At 36.1% G+C, this 16989-nt stretch overlaps 2 protein-coding genes and 1 long non-coding RNA gene across 7 annotated transcripts in view; all 3 read left to right on the top strand.

Moving 5' to 3' along the window:
* tara (SERTA domain-containing protein 2 taranis) overlaps nt 1–14137 on the top strand; it is a 36345-nt gene extending 22208 nt beyond the window's left edge. For 2 of the 4 annotated variants that reach the window (XR_013006923.1, XR_013006924.1), the window contains 3 exons: nt 9972–10351; nt 11149–12956; nt 13000–14137. Coding sequence is in view for 2 of the 4 variants with exons in the window: in XM_076412249.1 (XP_076268364.1) it covers nt 9972–10351; nt 11149–11827 (1059 nt within the window). In the remaining 2 variants the exon portion in view is untranslated. Of the gene's footprint in view, nt 1–9971; nt 10352–11148 lie in introns of all 4 variants that reach the window. The other 2 variants (XM_076412249.1, XM_076412250.1) reach the window with 1 other exon arrangement.
* Nucleotides 3201–8913, top strand: LOC143201301 (uncharacterized). Its single transcript, XR_013006927.1, has 2 exons — nt 3201–6551; nt 6703–8913. It is a non-coding gene; the product is annotated as an uncharacterized LOC143201301 (long non-coding RNA).
* A 1259-nt stretch (nt 14138–15396) lies between the features above and the next one.
* Dph5 (diphthine methyl ester synthase) lies at nt 15397–16532 on the top strand. 2 transcript variants are annotated; one of them, XM_076412257.1, is made up of 4 exons: nt 15397–15606; nt 15690–16044; nt 16105–16251; nt 16316–16532. In XM_076412257.1, the coding sequence occupies exons 1-4, from the start codon at nt 15472–15474 to the stop codon at nt 16498–16500; spliced, it is 822 nt and encodes a 273-aa protein (XP_076268372.1). In that variant the 5' UTR covers nt 15397–15471; the 3' UTR covers nt 16501–16532. The 2 variants fall into 2 exon arrangements, with proteins under 2 accessions (XP_076268372.1, XP_076268373.1); XM_076412258.1 differs by having other exon boundaries at nt 15441–15632.
* The last annotated feature ends 457 nt before the right edge of the window (nt 16533–16989 follow it).

Genomic DNA, 16989 nt, shown 5'->3' with positions numbered 1-16989 from the left:
CGAACCCGAACTATCGCAAAAATAGGTGGACCGTCCTGTCGCCTTTACCATTGCACCAACCAATCCGGCGGAAATAACACTGATCCTCGTAATATTGTTGATATTGTCAGATTAAATTTTTATTATAATATATATATGCATATATATAATATTTATATATACATATACTATACAAAATTGAACAAAAAATGTTATCAAATTACATTAGAGTACATCTAAAAACTGCAGTTAATTATACAGCGACAATAGTTAATAGGTTAGTGTTATAACCTCTTAAGCTTTACCGTAATTTGTTCATTTCTTCGATAAGCAATAAAAAACTCGTATTTTTTATCAAACATAACCATAGAATTAGCAAGTAATGCGCATGCCCATAACGAACCAATCATGAAATACATCTTGTTCATATCCCCGTGGTCCTCTAGATTTGGACAATTATCAGGTTTACTAAAAATATCAATATATAAAAATATCTCACAAGTGGTAGAGTATATAAAAGGTCACTTCACTGAAATCAGCAGATGATAATATGTGAAAAACATTTTCATTGCTTTACAGTAATAATATTGAATTTTCAGTCACTAATTACAAGTCAAACTTTCCCAGGACGTTTTGATTAGTAAAATCTGAAACCTCATCAAGCTTATGTCCCATTGATGGTGATGGTTGCATATTTTAAACCGTTGGATTAGGTATCAAACTCTCAGTTATCCGGTTAGTCTAAATTAAAAAAAAAACACATGGAGAAATGTTTGTATGGATTATTATGATGACTGAGGTAAAACCTGCAATTGACGTTTTTACTAAAGAGCCTATGATTCTACTAATTAATTTGAGACCGATTGGTCTTTGGAATAGCGATGTTTGAACAAGGAAAAATCAGATGTCCCATCCTGTAGTTTGAAAACGATATCTATATACCTAAACCGTTCTAAAAGTAGTAGTCGGCGACAGCTATAAATTCCTGGTCGAATAGACAGAGCGAAGGGCTGACGGGTAGTTCCCTCGGAATAGGGGTTTCACCCTGCTGACGACGGTGGGGCCCCTCTCGGCGTTGGTATCACTAATCCCGGCCTCGCCGTTCTTGGGCAGGACCGGACCGTATCGAGCCGTATCGCCAGGAAACGACTGTTGCTCTACTGGAGGTCCTTGCCCTGCCCCCGCCGTTCGATACTTTTAACATTTGTTCTTACTTTCGAGAAAAGTTATAACAAATAATAAAAGACGGGAAATATTCGGGACAATCTCTCCTATAAATTCCGGCCTGATATTCCTCAAAAAGCCATTATATTCAAAACTCCCCTTCCCCTCCTCGTTTTTCGAAAAAAAAACCTACCCTCATTTCCAAACACCCCTGCCTGGGCCCTCATTCGACGCTGACAACGACAAACGCGATAGAAGGACCATCTGGGCCAGTCCGATCCCTCATCCCCCTGTCGATGTCGCCCCGCACATACACACACACATACACACACGCGCGCGCGCTCCGCCGTCCTTTTCCCCCTCACGCACAGCCGAGGGTAGCCGTCCTTGTCGGTAAAAACGCCGGTTAAATTCGTAGGCCTGCGTCCCCTCCCCTTATTCCCAGCCTTTGGTCTGTCACCCTCCTCGCCGCCCCCTCTACAGTTCTTCGTGCGCTCTTTCGCTGGAAATAGAATGAAGGGGTTCGGATTTTGGCGAGCGCGAATGAGAAAGAGCCGCAGGGAAGAACCGAAATTCTGCCAATATTTATACTGACTCAGTTGTACTGAACACATAATAATTCAGGCGATGAACTGAACTGATGATGTGTATTTTTTTGGTATCATTTATTCTTGATAGTTCTTGATATTAACTAGCGTTGGGAACTATCGACTGAAAACAGGCGAAACAATCGATAGTCAAAAAACTAGCGACTGAAAAAAGTAATTACTGTTTTCAGTCAAATACACGGTTCGACTGTTTTGTTTAATTCGTGATATCAGACAAAGATGTACGAACCCTTTCCTGTATAAATTGTGAGAGAGGAAAGGACGGAGATAAATAGCTTGGAGCAGTTTTCAAAAACTATATATATTACATATAAATCTATGGCATAAATTAGGTACATTTTTGTCAAGGTCGCGGATAGGACGACAGAGCCAGAACGTTAAAAATCAGTCGAATGAAACTAGTAGAACCAAAAAAAAAATATATATATATATATGACATGTAGAAAATCACTCCATTAAGTGATCTTCTGTATAAAATATTGTTAACCCTATTCCACACGTTACTATCACGTCGTACATTTAGCTAATGAGCGAGTGCGCACATTGGGGTGCACTAACAGTACTAAAGTACTTAACACAAACTTGTTGAATTATACTTCTTATGGTTTCTAGAGGAATATGGTGTTGTATCACTTAGATCACTTAGATAGTACAGAGCACGACAATGGCAGGTTTTTTAACTTTCTTCCTAACTATTTTGAATCATATTAATTTAAAGTATGTTTTCAAACACATATCTTATTTTGTTAAAGATTCAATTGATCCTTCTTGATTTTATAACTTTCTTTAACTAACTATTTTGAATTATTCATTGATATTCATTTGATTTCATTGATATAATTCTGGTTTAAAAAATGTTTTTAAACAAATTTCTTAGTTTTGTTGAATCAACTGATTCTTGTTGACTTTCCAGCTTTCTTTGTGACTAACTATTTTGATTTCATTGATATAATTCTGGTTTAAAAAATGTTTTTAAACAAATTTCTTAGTTTTGTTGATTCAACTGATTCTTGTTGACTTTCCAGCTTTCTTTGTGACTAACTATTTTGAATTATATTGATTGGTTAATATAATGCTGGTTTAAAGTACACCGTTGTAGTTATTGTACAGATTGATTTTTCTTTTTGATCGGATGTTATTCGATCTGTATATATGCAAAAATTAATTGCGTCAAATTGTCTATGAATATAAAAATTGTTACTGTTAATAAATGTAATGACCGTGAATTAATTTTAACGGATTTAATTCAAGACTTCATCGAAAAAACACTACGGATTATTTTTCAAATGGATTCCGCCAGGCAATGTTTCTATCGATTACGTATACCGTCTCTGAATCACGGGTTTCTCCATGATGTATATCAGTTGGTATGACGATATAGCTGTGGTGGTGGTGTAACCTTTCGTTTTTTTAAAGACAACAATTTTGTCGATATAAAAAGAAACATTTACTAGTTGCTTTTCATGTCTATAGTTTCAGATTGTTTTTGTAGAGGTTTTCAAACAAATATCTTAGTTTTTTAGAAGGTTTAAATTGATTCTTGTTTGTTTTCTAACTGCAATGTTTTGAACGATATTGATAATTCTTTTATAATTCCATTGATTGTAAGCTGATTTTTCTTCATGATAGGATGGCACCAGAAAAACACCAATTAGAAATTAAATAATAATTTATTTTTTCAAAATAAATTTTAACTATTGTTATAGTAGAAGAACAAAAAAATATATATTCAATCAAGTATCATGAGGGTTTTCTTTTGATCATCAGTGATTTGTTTGAGATCACAATCATACATATACATATAGTTTACTATAAACCTCATTCTCAGATATTGATTTTCGATTTTTATTAGGCTCATATTTATATTATGGTATAATGACATTTGTTTTTATATTATTTTTATATTAAATCTAATCATAATGGCTCTCTTTTAACTACCAGTTGTGACTTGTTTAGGATCACAGTTACAGATGTTCTAAATTATGTGAAACACTTGTTTTTGAAAAATATGAACGTACATCCATTCATATTTTGAAATTGTGAAACATTATTTGGCTATAGTCATCAACAACTTCACCAATAAGGTTATTTTTCTATATTTATTGGTAAATTAATGTGTGAAGGCAATCGGTTTTCGGAAGAACGAACCGGCGGGCTTTTCGAAAACCCCGACGGCAAACGGTCGAGACGCCTCGCTACCTGGGGCATTTGCCTAGTGTTTCCTTCGAAATCGACGGCATCTGCGCGTCCCTCCGTTTCAAAAGAGCCCAGGTAGCCGACCCTTATCCGACGAAGAATAAGGGTTCCGGACCTTTGCGCGGCACATTTTTATTTTCTAGGGTGGGTCCTCCGTCCCTATCGGCCGGGGGTTGTTTTTTTTCGAATTTGTTTGAGTCGACTCGGTCCTAGGTAGAAGAAATACGGAGACATTGTTACTTTGCCGTATTTAGATGCAAAGATCAACCGTGTCTATGAATATAAAAATGTAATATAACGATCGTGAATTAATTTTAAGCCATTTAATTCATTACCGGGTAATTGCTTTTTTGTAGCTGTTTTTAAACCAATATCGTAATTTTGATGTTGATTCATGTGATTCTTGTTGATTTTCTAACTTTCCTTGTAACTATTAATTTGTAATTTGTAAATATTTTGAATTATATGATGCTGATTTAAAATATGTTTTCAAACGAATATTATAGTTTTGTTAAAAACTTAACTGATGGTTGTTGAATTTCTAACTTTATTTCTAACTATTTTGAATTATATTGATTGATTGAATGACATGATTCTGATTTGAAATATGTGATCATCGTTTTTGTTGTTGTACCTGTTGATTTTCCTTTTGATTGGTTGTTATTTGATCTATTTAGATGCAAAGATTAACCATGTCTATAGAAATTATTACTGTTAAACAGGTGTCAGGGTCGTAAATGAATTTTAACCGATTTAATTCAAGAGTTCATCGTAAAGAATTGGAATATTTTTCTTCGGATCTATGGATTTTTTCTATTTAACTGTGGCTTCTTTTTGTTTATCTCATTATAATTATTATTCTGTTGTGTTTATTAGTTCTCTTCTATTTTTATCTGTATCAGTTTCTGTTGCTTTCTCCATACTTTTTTTTATTTATAATTATCTAGCACTATTATTACTTTTATCGCTGACATTGCCTTTGCTCTTGTAAATTATTAGTTAGTAGGTTTTTTGCTATTTATATTTTGTGCCTTGGTAATACACATAATTTTACACAAGATATCTTAATAACATTTCTAGGCGATTTTTGTTAAAAATTACTGTTTTTTCACGATTAAGCTCAAAATATAAATAGATAATTAGCACAGGTTTTGTCTATGCCTCCTTATCTCCATTGCCTGTCATCATGTCAACTCCAACCGATCTACTTCTCTGAATACATTATTTGCAATGTTTCGTTCTCTTCCTAAGTTGATATTTCGTAATCTGATTATTGTTATATTCTCTTCATTTACTGATCGTCTTCCTATTCTTCAGTTATCAATTCTTCATTTTCAACCAGGGTAATCAAATATTAAGCAGCGATTTTTAATGTTTTTTTGTCTAAGCAAGCAGAGCACTAAAACAACATTTGTCAGTTTATAACCTATTCATTGCACTAATGTTTTGAAGGATTATTTATTTATTTATTTATGCATACTTCTGAAATATTAAAAAAAAACTACACGTATATTAAACATTAAAATATCAATTGAAGCTGAATTTATATATATAATTTTACACCTGTTAAGGAAATCGCCTCGAATCTTTTTATATAGGCCTCATGAACGATATAAAACTGTCAGAAGTCGTCAAACATCGACCGGATTTCAATAAAAGCGAAATCAAGTGACTTCCACTAAAAGTTCGAATTATTGGCCGCTTAATATCACCGTAAATAGGCGCCCGTAATTAGTTTGGCATGGCAAGTGGTTTCGGCGACGTCGAACAATACTTACTACTCCCTGGACCTGCCCCAACGTCCTTGGGCGCGCGTGCCAGTGTGTATGTGTGTGCGATTTTTCGATACAGGTGCTTCGGCATGACAGTTATGGTCGTAGACATTGTCGTCGTCGCCGACAAACCCCTTTGTTTCACTTTGTTTGGGTTCGAAGGACCGTAAAAACTTTTCGTCTTTATATGGGTCGTTGCGGATTGCGTAACGCTCGTTCCTATTGCTCCCGTTTCCCGTTTACGGCCCGTCGTGGACACGAGGACAACGGAGGGATTTATTTCGGTTTCGAAATCGACTTGTCCGTCGTTTTATTTAAGCGGTAAACGAAGAATAATCCCGTTACACTGAATGTTAATACTAATTCAGATAATGTTAAAATTTTGTTATCCTTTGGTCTTCTCCGGAAAGTATTTTTACGTGTCTGACTCCAAACAAGGCGGAATATTGATTGAGAATAGAATTCAACGCCTGCTGAGTAATTAATTAATATCTATGTCTAATTTTAGAGGAATGTGTGTTTAATTAGAGACGAATTGATCAATAATTAGTAAAAATCACAAATATTTTGTGATGTACTAATAATAATATTTGATAATGTTATTGAAACTAATAGGATAGGATGAAGAATAGTTTCATGCTTAATAGAGGAAAAGGTTGGCAAATAATGAAAAACAAAGAGGATCCGAAAGGAAGCAGCCGCAGGTGTAGAAAAAGAGTAACAAATAAAATAAAATAAAATAAAAACTGCTTACAAGATAAACCAACTAAGAAAAAGCTAGAACTAACTAACACTAATAATAAAGGTTTTAAAAGAAACATAACAGAAATAAGTTCAAATAACGAATAATTAATATTTATGTCTTAATTTCAGAGGAATGATGACCAATAGTCAGTAAAAATTACAAATATTTTGTGAAGTACTAGTAATAATAGTAATATTTGATAATGTTACTGATACTATTGTTATTGAAAACAGCACAGGTCTTTAGTAGTGATGGTTTATTTCAAGAATAGTTTTATGCTAACTAGATTAGAGAAACGTGTCGTTAAATAACGAAGAACAAAGAGAAGACAAGAGGAAGGACAAACTTACAAACAGAAAAAGGGAAACAAAAGAAAATAAAAAATAGTTACAGCATACACTAACAAATTTTACCCCATTTTTATATATCTAGGGATTTTTAGACAAAAAAGCCACGCCAGAGACGAGATATTTTTCTTAGAGAACCTCGGTGGGACGACTTTCACTTCCTGAAACGGTCTGTGTGTGGCTTTTGGGAAAAATTGCGGAGGCAGAGATATAATCATTTTATTTAAAAAAAAAACAACGATATTTCAGAAGTTTCTGTAAGATCCCTGTTATGGGCTCGAGCTTTAGATAGTTTACAGTGTTTTCCGAAAGTACAAACACGACATTGAGTTCGTCAGGTGCCCGGAGTGCCATTGAGGCGATTCAAACAGGGCGCATTCACCATAATCGAATACATTATTTCAAAAATTGAGATCAAAGCGGAGAATCATAAGGGTTCAAATAGTTCGCAGTGTTGTTCGAAGGAATATAAACGATTTTTACTTCGGTAAGTGTCCTGAGTGCGATTTGAGGCCACTCAAACAAGGCGTATCCACCATAATGAAAGAATTTATTCCAAAAATGGAAATCGGAAGACGGAATGATAAAAATTTGAGCTTTAGATAGCTTTCGGTCTTTTTGTGAAAGAACCAACACGATTTTGATTTCGTCGAGTCCTGAGCGAGATCGGGACGGCTCAAATGAGGCGCATCCACCATAATCGAATACATTGTTTCAAAAATTGAGATCACGAAATCAAAACGGAGCGTCATAGAACGGACGTCAGTCAGCCAGTCGGCGCGGTAGCGGCGCCCCAACCAAAATAACGGGTCCGAATATCTGCGTTGGTAAAGTGGTACACGCAACGTACCGACAAGGTAAAACGCCAGAGAAAATAATAAACAAGCCAAATAGAAAGCGCGCGCTCTTATATAAAATGCGCGGATCTCGACTGTGCAACAACCAACGCTTCCAATTCCTCTCACCACACTATGGTTACGAGAGACCGTCAGTTTCACCGTAACTAGGACCGTTCTTTTTCTATTATCGTCGTCGTCGTCGTTATTCTCTTGTTTCGTTCTTTTCTCTCCCGCTCTCTCGACGTACGCGGTGAGATCGTTTAGGGTTCTAGGTAAAAAAAACTATCCGATTTCTATGTCGGCCAGTGTAAGCTTATAACACTGGTATCGCGTCACGTCAGCCTTACTCGTACCAGGAATTTTGATTTTTACAGTTGGTAACCTCGAACAATCTTTCGTAATACACGCACGCGGCGACATTACGCCATCTATCGAGGTTATTTTGTTTCGAAAAAGCGTCTCCGTCTCCTGGTACTAAATTGAGTACGTCGTTGATAACGGGGGGAGCGAATAAACGATATTTAATAATCGATATACTTCAATATTACATTATCGGTTTGAGAATACCATGAAATATGAATTAACAATAATCAAAACACCCGCTGGATTAGTAGATCAAATAATGTCAACGTTCTTCTTTCATTATTTGTATTTTCTTGGAAAGCATAGATGTCATCGTAACCTGAAACTTTTTATTTGATTAAATCTTATATTTTCAGTACAATGTGGCAACAATGTATTCAATACTTCACTGAATATCGAAATATCTAATAACATCGCCAATAATTACACCTATCCCCCTTTCAAAACGGAAACAGAATCAGAAACTGATCGCCGTTGTCTTACCACCGCGACTTCTAAGCAACAGCAGCAGCTTTCTACCTAATTTACAACGTTCTGTAAATTACCAAGCTGTTCTCGGTTGTTGCTGTTGAACGGGGCCGGTTTTGTATCCTTGAAGGCCGCCAGCCAGCTTGTGTCATGAGAAACTACGTCTCCTCAAGGTTATTTTCGACGTCGCACGTTTACAACACGAATTTGTGACGCCGCAGTCGCCGCGGTGATTTTCCAATCGGTTTTACTCAAAATTTCAGTGCACCAGGACGCTCTATCTTTAATTTATGAGGCGACACGAATTATATATTAGTCGTATCATTATCTTCCCTAAAAGAACGGTCACTGTTCATACTTACATAATTAATTATCGTCATTAAACATAAATATCCACGCATCACCATCATTTAAAACAATCTAAATCATCTGGTCCTGTTATCTGAAGTGTCATAACAGTACACTCACCAATTATCATACATAATTTCGTCATACATTTAATTAAAATTCAATTTCCCCAGAATCAAGTAAAAAAATGTCATTAAATCTCTTTAGTGAGGTTAGATATATATTCTTCCTCAACTGGCGTTTCCGGCAATTAGTTCGAATCGCCGGTTTTTTTTCGTAGCCGAGGGCGAATGTTTATTTATCGTCAATAATAAAGTTTTCGCTGTTTGTCCCGCTTAAAATCGACGGACGGTCGAAGCGTGACAACGTCGCCTTTGTTGTCGACGTATTTGTTCAATCACCGCCCCAAAAAATATGTTTTTTAAATGTTTAATGCACTATCCGGACTCGCTTCTTGCGACGCCACGATAACTCCGGCCGGAAAAACAATCTTGGGTACGACTCCGCTACGCTTTTTGCGAAATAATCGCTTTTTTTTAGCTAATAATACATATCAAGTTTTTTGGGTTGGTGTTTACAGTTATGCAATCTAGAATATTTTATTTTATGTTATTCGGACTTTGACAAAACGGATGAACTTGACACTGACAGCTCCGTGTCTGTTGTTCAAGCTTAGTTATTCGTGTATTTAAGCTAACATTGTAATGCTTGTTGGTCGGAGCTGACGACAGACAGTTACCGTTAAAACTTATCACATTAAATAAAAAAATACCTTATATTTTTTAATGAAGTTCGATGGTTGTCGATATGCAACCAAGAATATCACATGTCGACTGATAAAACTAACATATTTGATATTAGACGCTATGTTAGTGTCTAAACTCACTCTTATTTTCAAAGAAATGGTGAATGATATAATTTGTAAAGGTCGTTTTAGTGGCAGTGTCTTTAGAATCAATCTTGACAATGGTTGTTGAACATATCGAAAACTGTTCAATGGTAGTGTTGTTGATAGTTCTGTGGTTGTGGTTATGCAACCAAGAATATATATACATAGTAAATATTAGTGTTATTTGCTTTGATTCTACATATTTTTGAGTTTTTTGAACGTGATCTTAATGGTGGTTGTCTTTCTGTTGCAGAATTGTGCCATGATGGGTTTGCATGCTACCACGACAGCGGTTGCGGTTGGAAAGCGCAAGTTCGAGTCGACGGCGCCGACGGACCTCGACGCCCCGCCAGCCAAGAACGGTAAATGGGATCCGCCCGCCACTGGAGTCGCGGCCGCCGCCTCCGCCACTGACGATTGCATAGCGCGGCTTCGAGCCGTCGCGGTGCCCGCGGCGGACGCCTGGCGCGCCCCCACCCCATCCCTCGCCGCCACACTACTCAGCGAGGACGAGTTCGACGACGACGAGTTCGAGGATGAGCTCAGCGACGATGAAAGGTGCGCCGCCGCCATGGTACCGCCTTTCGATCCGCCGCGATTCGCCACCCCCGCCCCCCAAATCTCCTACGGAAGGTAAGTCGTCGATATGTTTGTTTATGTCTCGTTTATCAATCCATAACGTCACTTTATCAGTTATGTCACCCTCATAATACGCCAAGAGGTACGGTACTTCCCCACCAGACGGTATAAATATATTCTATATATATATTCTCATTGGTTCACACTAAGCACGCACACTTTTCATGAAATTCGTTTAAACTTTATGGAACGGGAATAATTGACAGAACAGTCAAGTGGTTGACAAATACTCACATGATTTGGTTAGGGTTGTATTTTATTATATTTACATTGAACTGTTTTCCACACTACCTATGAAGTAGTATCCTTTGATTCCTCCTTATTTCTCCTTATTTTGTTTTAACACTTTTATAAATCTTTCATGATTAAACTAAATTTAATAACGGCATTCTCCTTAATGGATTTGCTAAATCTGCAAAATAGTTAGTATTCTTTCTCTCCTCACACATTTTACCAAAATGCTCATATATATTCTGAACAATTACGATGGCAAAAATCCATGAAATGGGCTTCGTGTTGCTTCCTCATCCACTTTATTCTCCAGATCTGGCCCCCAGCGACTATTTCCTGTTCTCAGATCAAGAGGTGATCGCCGAAACTGAGACCTATTTTGAAGGACAAATCGTACTACAAAAATAGTATCTTGAAGGGAATTCTGTTGAATAAAAAAACTAATTTTGTCAAAAAAATGTGTTTTACTATGGTAGGCCGGGGACTTTTCAATTGATCTGTTATATATAGTGTTGCCGAAGTTATAGGAGCGTGAATTAATTGGTGTTCCTTGTTTCTAGGTATCAGTCCAACGACCACTGGCAGTACTACCAACCGCCCCAGCAACAGACGATCCGATGCGAGGAAAACGGAAAGTCTTACCTGGAGCTGGGCGCTGCCCCCCAGACCAAGACGCGGGTTCGGTGCTGCGATGGCAGAACCCGATGGTGTCACGTTCCCTGCTACCGCCAGCGACGCCTGGCGGTCCTCAACCTCTCCATGTGCAAGCTGGCGCGGTACCGTCAATGCTCCGACCCTTCGCTGCGTCGCTCCGTGCTGATCTGCAATACGCTACGTCGATTGGAACGCGAGATGGAGGCCGATCCACCCGAACCCAGCTACCCCATGTTGCCGGAGATGACGCCCCCCACGCGACCCTGTCCGGTACCGGAAGCGGGATACGAACAGAGCCTGCGCGAGGTCGCGTGCCCGTCGGGCCGCGCCACACCTTTCCCCACCGCGGCGCCCGACACCGACTCGGGTCTGGGCGACGACGAGGACGACGCCCGCCCCATCAACTGGGGCTCGGTGCTGAGCCTCGCCTCCCAGACGGACCTCGTGTCGCTCAACAACAACGAGCTCTACGCGGAACTGGGCCTGTCTGCGATGGAGGACGACGGTTGGAGGGAACCGTCGTCGCGGAATGATCCCGGCACCGAATGGGACGGTCTGATGCACGTCCTGGTCGGGGGCACGTAGCAATAAACCAATCTAGCGACGGACGTGCGAGCCGGTTTACTCAGGTTGTGATTTGTAGCTTAGTTTCTAGAGACTAATGCGTTGGCGAGGCCGCTGCTGCCCGTGAATCGAACTGGGTACTTATTTTTTGTTTCGGTAGGCAACGTGTCTCTGATCTCCATCGCTCAATTACTTACAAGACGCAGCACAAGGGCCAGTTAAATGTAAACAAAACAAGACAAGACGAGATCGACATTATCATCCTACCTTGATTCGCGGACTCTTCGGTTAGCTGATGAGCCTAACTTAAGTCGCCCGACGCCAGCGTCAGTTCTGTTTCAAGTTACCATCGACTTGGCGGGAAGGTCACTTCTTCTCGTCTTCCTATCTTCATTCATTCCGATCTTGTTAAAAAATAAGATATAAAGAGCTTAAGTTAAGGCGCATCGGACACTCGGGTCATTTTTTACTAGTATTTTCGTTTCTCGAAAGAACCACCCTCAGATTTTAATTTCTTGATGATCGAAGAGTCTCGAATACCTAAAAGACTCTACCAATGGTGCTTTTTTAATTTTATACGGTAATTATTTAAGTTCCACGGCCGATCTGTGCTGCGTAGCTCAAAATACATGATTTAGGTAACGTTAAAGCCCTTCCCTCCTCCAAAACAACAGGGACGGGTTTTAAGAATGTATAGTTAGATCCGTTGTATATAGTGTACATAAGAGGTATATAATTATTAGGTACTATATGTTTGTATATAAATAAAAATAAACGTTACTACTATAACTGTTTTATGCAAAAAATAAATATATGTGAAATTTATAAGATTGGCAATATATTTAAAAATATATTTAAAAAACAAATCATATTGTCCCAGCGAGTATTTCCCGTATTCTTTTCTCTCCATTTGAGTTTCGTATCGTTCTCTATAAATTGCAACAGTGAATTGAGTACGTTTATGTTCATTTTTGACCAGCAGATCTGTATCACTCCACTTACCTTGGTACTTATTCGAGCCACACTCGACTTTTCGGGCAGATTGAGATAAAACGCTGGGATGCGAATCTAGTCTGCCATTGCCTGAGACTGTTAAGAAGGCTAGAGCCAGTATTAACCTTTGATATAAAAAAAACAATGAAAAAAAAACGTAAAAAACATTTGAAAAAACCGTCCTATTTGAGCTTCTTAAGTGACGAGGGCAATGGTATAAATGTACGACGACGCCATCTATACTATATATAGGTAATAACTTCTTTCCTTTTTTTTATTTCGATCTAGCTTTAACGGAAAATTTAAGATAGTGATTATACGTTGCTTTCTATTCATTTGTAAGTTCGTTATGTTGTTTTTTCTTGCCATGACAAGTTTTTTTTATATATTCTTCCTTTACAACAAATAAAAAATAAAACTTTTTCGTTGCATCTTTAACTAAGCTATGTAAATACGATTAAATTTGTCTTGTTAAAGTTTCGCATCCCCTTTGGTTCGAAACTTAGACGAGAGTCGTCTTTTAAAAGGAGAAGAAATATATACAAAATATATTCTGGTCAATTTTGAAATTAATTAAATTTACAAAAATAATAGCTGGAACATAACATACAAGGGCACAAAATTACACTTCTTACGTTTTGGACTTTTCTAGGTGAGCCTATCTAAAGTTGAATGAAATAGAATAACGAAAAGGAAACATTATATATGCTGTGTCTTTTATTCTAAACAAAAGTTATGGATTTTTAACGTAAAGTAAAATTAAAGTTGCAATAAAGATGATTTATTTATTTCTACCTGTTGACGCTCTAGACTTTTGCGGAACTATTTTTGTTCGCGGGCATGGCAGGATTCTGATCTATCGATCTAGGATCCAGGTTGAGGACCTCGTGATAAAACCCGATTAATGTGACCAAAGACGGTGTCATTACTACGGTGCTTCTTGGACTTTGGCCTACAGAGTTACTCCAAAAATAATTACTGTGATCTCCCTTTCTCTCTCTTCGATATTCGAAGGACTAAGAATCCTGCTATGCTCCCTGCCGCGAAAATCCCGATCGTTAACTTGAAGTTTGACTGTAAGGAAAGAAAAACGAACAACTGTGTCGGACTGTTCGTTTTTCGTTCTCCCACAAAGTGGAAGGAAAATGGATAATTATCGTCCCACATCGACATTTTTGTCAATAATTACATTTACGTACAACACTTGGATGTGTGCAAATAAACATGTGATATCATGTAATATGTTAGGTGTTAAAAAATTAAATTGGTATATTATACATATTACCTCATTTATTGTTTTATATTTTTATGTTTTAATATATTGAATTAAGCAGTGAAGGCTATGTTTTTTCTTTATTTTACCCTTTATCAGAATAACTCAACAAGTTGTATACATTAATATTTTCATTTCAAAAATATGTTTGGGAAATGTCTTTTATTACAAAAAATTTTGCAAATCATGCGCCATCTATTAATCATTAGCTCAAACTTAGTTCTAACATTAAAAAACTAAAATAGAAATCTGTTATTTATATTTACAGTTTTCTTTTTCTGTATTGATAAATTAACCTTTGTTAACTTCCAATATAACCACTAAGTTCATTTTAATTTCTACAAACAAACCATTTCTTATAGAATTGGTAGTGATATTTTTTATTAAAAATTTTTTAATGATAATTTTTCTAAATAGTGCCCCATCTATTAGCTGATGCCTAAAACTTAATTGAAACAGAATTATGCTGAAATCTGTAATTCATTCCTATAGTTTTCTTTCTCTAAATAAAAAATTAATATTGGATATTTCACATTATAAACTTTTAGGTTAATTCTAATACAGAAATCATATAAACAGAATTTTTATTATAGAATTACTGTAGAATGTTTATATTATTATTCCTGCGCCATCTATTGATGCATACCAAAATTTGTTGCAAACATAATTTTCCTAAAATAGAAACATGTAATTTATTTTTACAGTTTTCTTTCACTGCATAAAAAACATTTTATATCTCTCATTATAAAATTTTAGGTTTACTCTATTTTAAATATAATATAAACAAGATTCTTGCTGTAGAAATAATATTGAAATTACTTTATTATATGTAAGTTTTAATATTATATTTTTCAAGGTCATGCGCCATCTGTTAATCCAAAGCTAAAACCTGACGCTAAAATGGTTACATCGAAATAGAAATCTGTAATTTATGTTTACAGTTTTCTTTCTCTTCATTGATAAATTAACATTTATATCTGACATTATAAATATTTATATTTATTCTATTTCTCAACAATATATAAATAAGTTCTTATTATTGAATTGATTAGTAAGTATCTATTGTTGAATTTGTTAACTATTGTGCGTCATCTGTTACTGGGTAGCAAAACCCTAATGCAAGCTTGAGGTCACTAAAATAGAATTCTGTAGCGCGTCTGTACAGTTTTCTTCTGTTAATGTAAGAAATTAATATTTCATATCTCACATTATAAACTTTTATTTTAAATATAATTTTAAAATACCCTGTAAAAAAGCCTCTTATTCCAGAAGTACTATTGAAATTTGTTTTATACATATGAAATTTGATCAATCTGCTAAAGAAGAGGAATAACTATACATAACCCAAAATATTTGACTATTAATTAAAAATTGGGTTTTTTTAACTTAAAGACGAAATATGTTTTATATAGTGGGTCTAGGTTTGGGAGATTGTAAAGACATAACGGTAAAAGGTTTAGAAATAGTAAAAAAATGTGAGAGAGTGTACTTGGAAGCCTATACGTCGATTTTAACATGTGGGACGGAAGCTCTAGTATGAACAAGTTTGTAACTTTATTAGTAACTCAAAAGAGAATGAAAATATATTTGAATAAATATAGGAATTATAATTTTTAGGAGGAGTTTTATGGACGAAAACTTATAGTGGCTGATCGTGATTTAGTTGAGCAAGGTGCTGATGAGATTCTTGATGGAGCCAAAGATACAGACATCGCTCTGTTGGTGGTTGGTGATCCTTTCGGAGCCACAACTCACACGGATTTGGTTTTAAGGGCTGAAGAAAAGGGAATCAAATTCCAAGTTATTCATAATGCTTCTATTTTGAATGCGATTGGTTGTTGTGGCTTACAGCTGTATTCTTTTGGAGAAACTGTATCAATACCTTATTGGATGGATGGCTGGCAACCAAATAGTTTTTATGATAAAATAGCTAATAACTTTAAGAATAAAATGCACACACTGTGTTTGTTGGGTAAATAAAACATCTTGCATTCAAAGTTTATGATTTACTAGAGTTTTAATATTTATTTAGATATTAAAGTCAAAGAACCAACACTGGAAAGTTTGACAAAAAGGAAGAAAGAATTCATGCCACCTAGATTTATGTCTGTTAGTGAGGCAGCTCAACAACTATTACTTATAATAGAAAACAGAAGGAAAGAAACCTGCTCGTCTTTAGGTATGTATAGAATTTAGTTTTAAGCAATTTTCGAATAATGTTGAGTGTGTTCTTTTTTTTCCAGATATAACTGAAGATAATTTGGCAGTTGGGTTGGCTCATGTAGGATCAGACAATCAACAGATTGTGGCTTGTTCTTTAAGTAAAATGAAGGAAGTGGATCTGGGTGGTCCTTTACATTCTTTAATCATTCCTGGTCCAGTACTACATCCATTGGAAGAGGAGTATTTACAGAAATTTAAACTGTAATGTTTTTGTTCAAAATAAATTTGATTTTTGTACATTGTGTTTTTTTGTTGTTGTACCTATATTGTGATTTTTAAAAATGTATTTTTTATAGGAAAAATTAGAAATTCTAGTGGGTATTTGTTGTATTTATCTCTTCTTATATAATAATTGTTGTAATACCAATACATTATGTAAAATAAACTGTACTAATGTTATTGATACCTGAGAAAATATGTTGAAGCAATGACCTGATAATATCTCATTATAAAATAATTGTGGGGTGTTACAGTCTTAAAATAAATTGTACTCTTTCAACACAAATAATTGTCTACCTCATTAATATTTAGACGTTGACCCAACAATCTGCCAGCAACATTTTCAATGCTAAACACGCACGTCAGAAAAGGAAAAAAGTCAAAACGAAATCGTTACGGGGCTTTTTTTCTATTTGGCCTTCACCACTTCTATCCAGAGCAAAAAAACGGAGGAGGGTGAACCACCCTATAATCG

Source organism: Rhynchophorus ferrugineus, unplaced genomic scaffold (assembly GCF_030347505.1).
Source record: "Rhynchophorus ferrugineus isolate W39M unplaced genomic scaffold, kcgeb_rfMv2 rfM8, whole genome shotgun sequence".
In the NCBI taxonomy this organism is placed as follows: domain Eukaryota; kingdom Metazoa; phylum Arthropoda; class Insecta; order Coleoptera; family Curculionidae; genus Rhynchophorus; species Rhynchophorus ferrugineus.
Note: the sequence above shows the minus strand (reverse complement) of the source record. Positions and strands in the feature narration are given on the sequence as shown.

Coding starts and splice junctions, on each gene's coding strand:
- Dph5 (XM_076412257.1), top strand. CDS start 15,472: ATGTTTTATATAGTGGGTCTAGGTTTGGGAGATTGTAAAGACATAACG. Junction 16,045..16,104: donor GCACACACTGTGTTTGTTGG/GTAAATAAAACA, acceptor ATATTTATTTAG/ATATTAAAGTCAAAGAACCA. Junction 16,252..16,315: donor AGAAACCTGCTCGTCTTTAG/GTATGTATAGAA, acceptor TTTTTTTTCCAG/ATATAACTGAAGATAATTTG.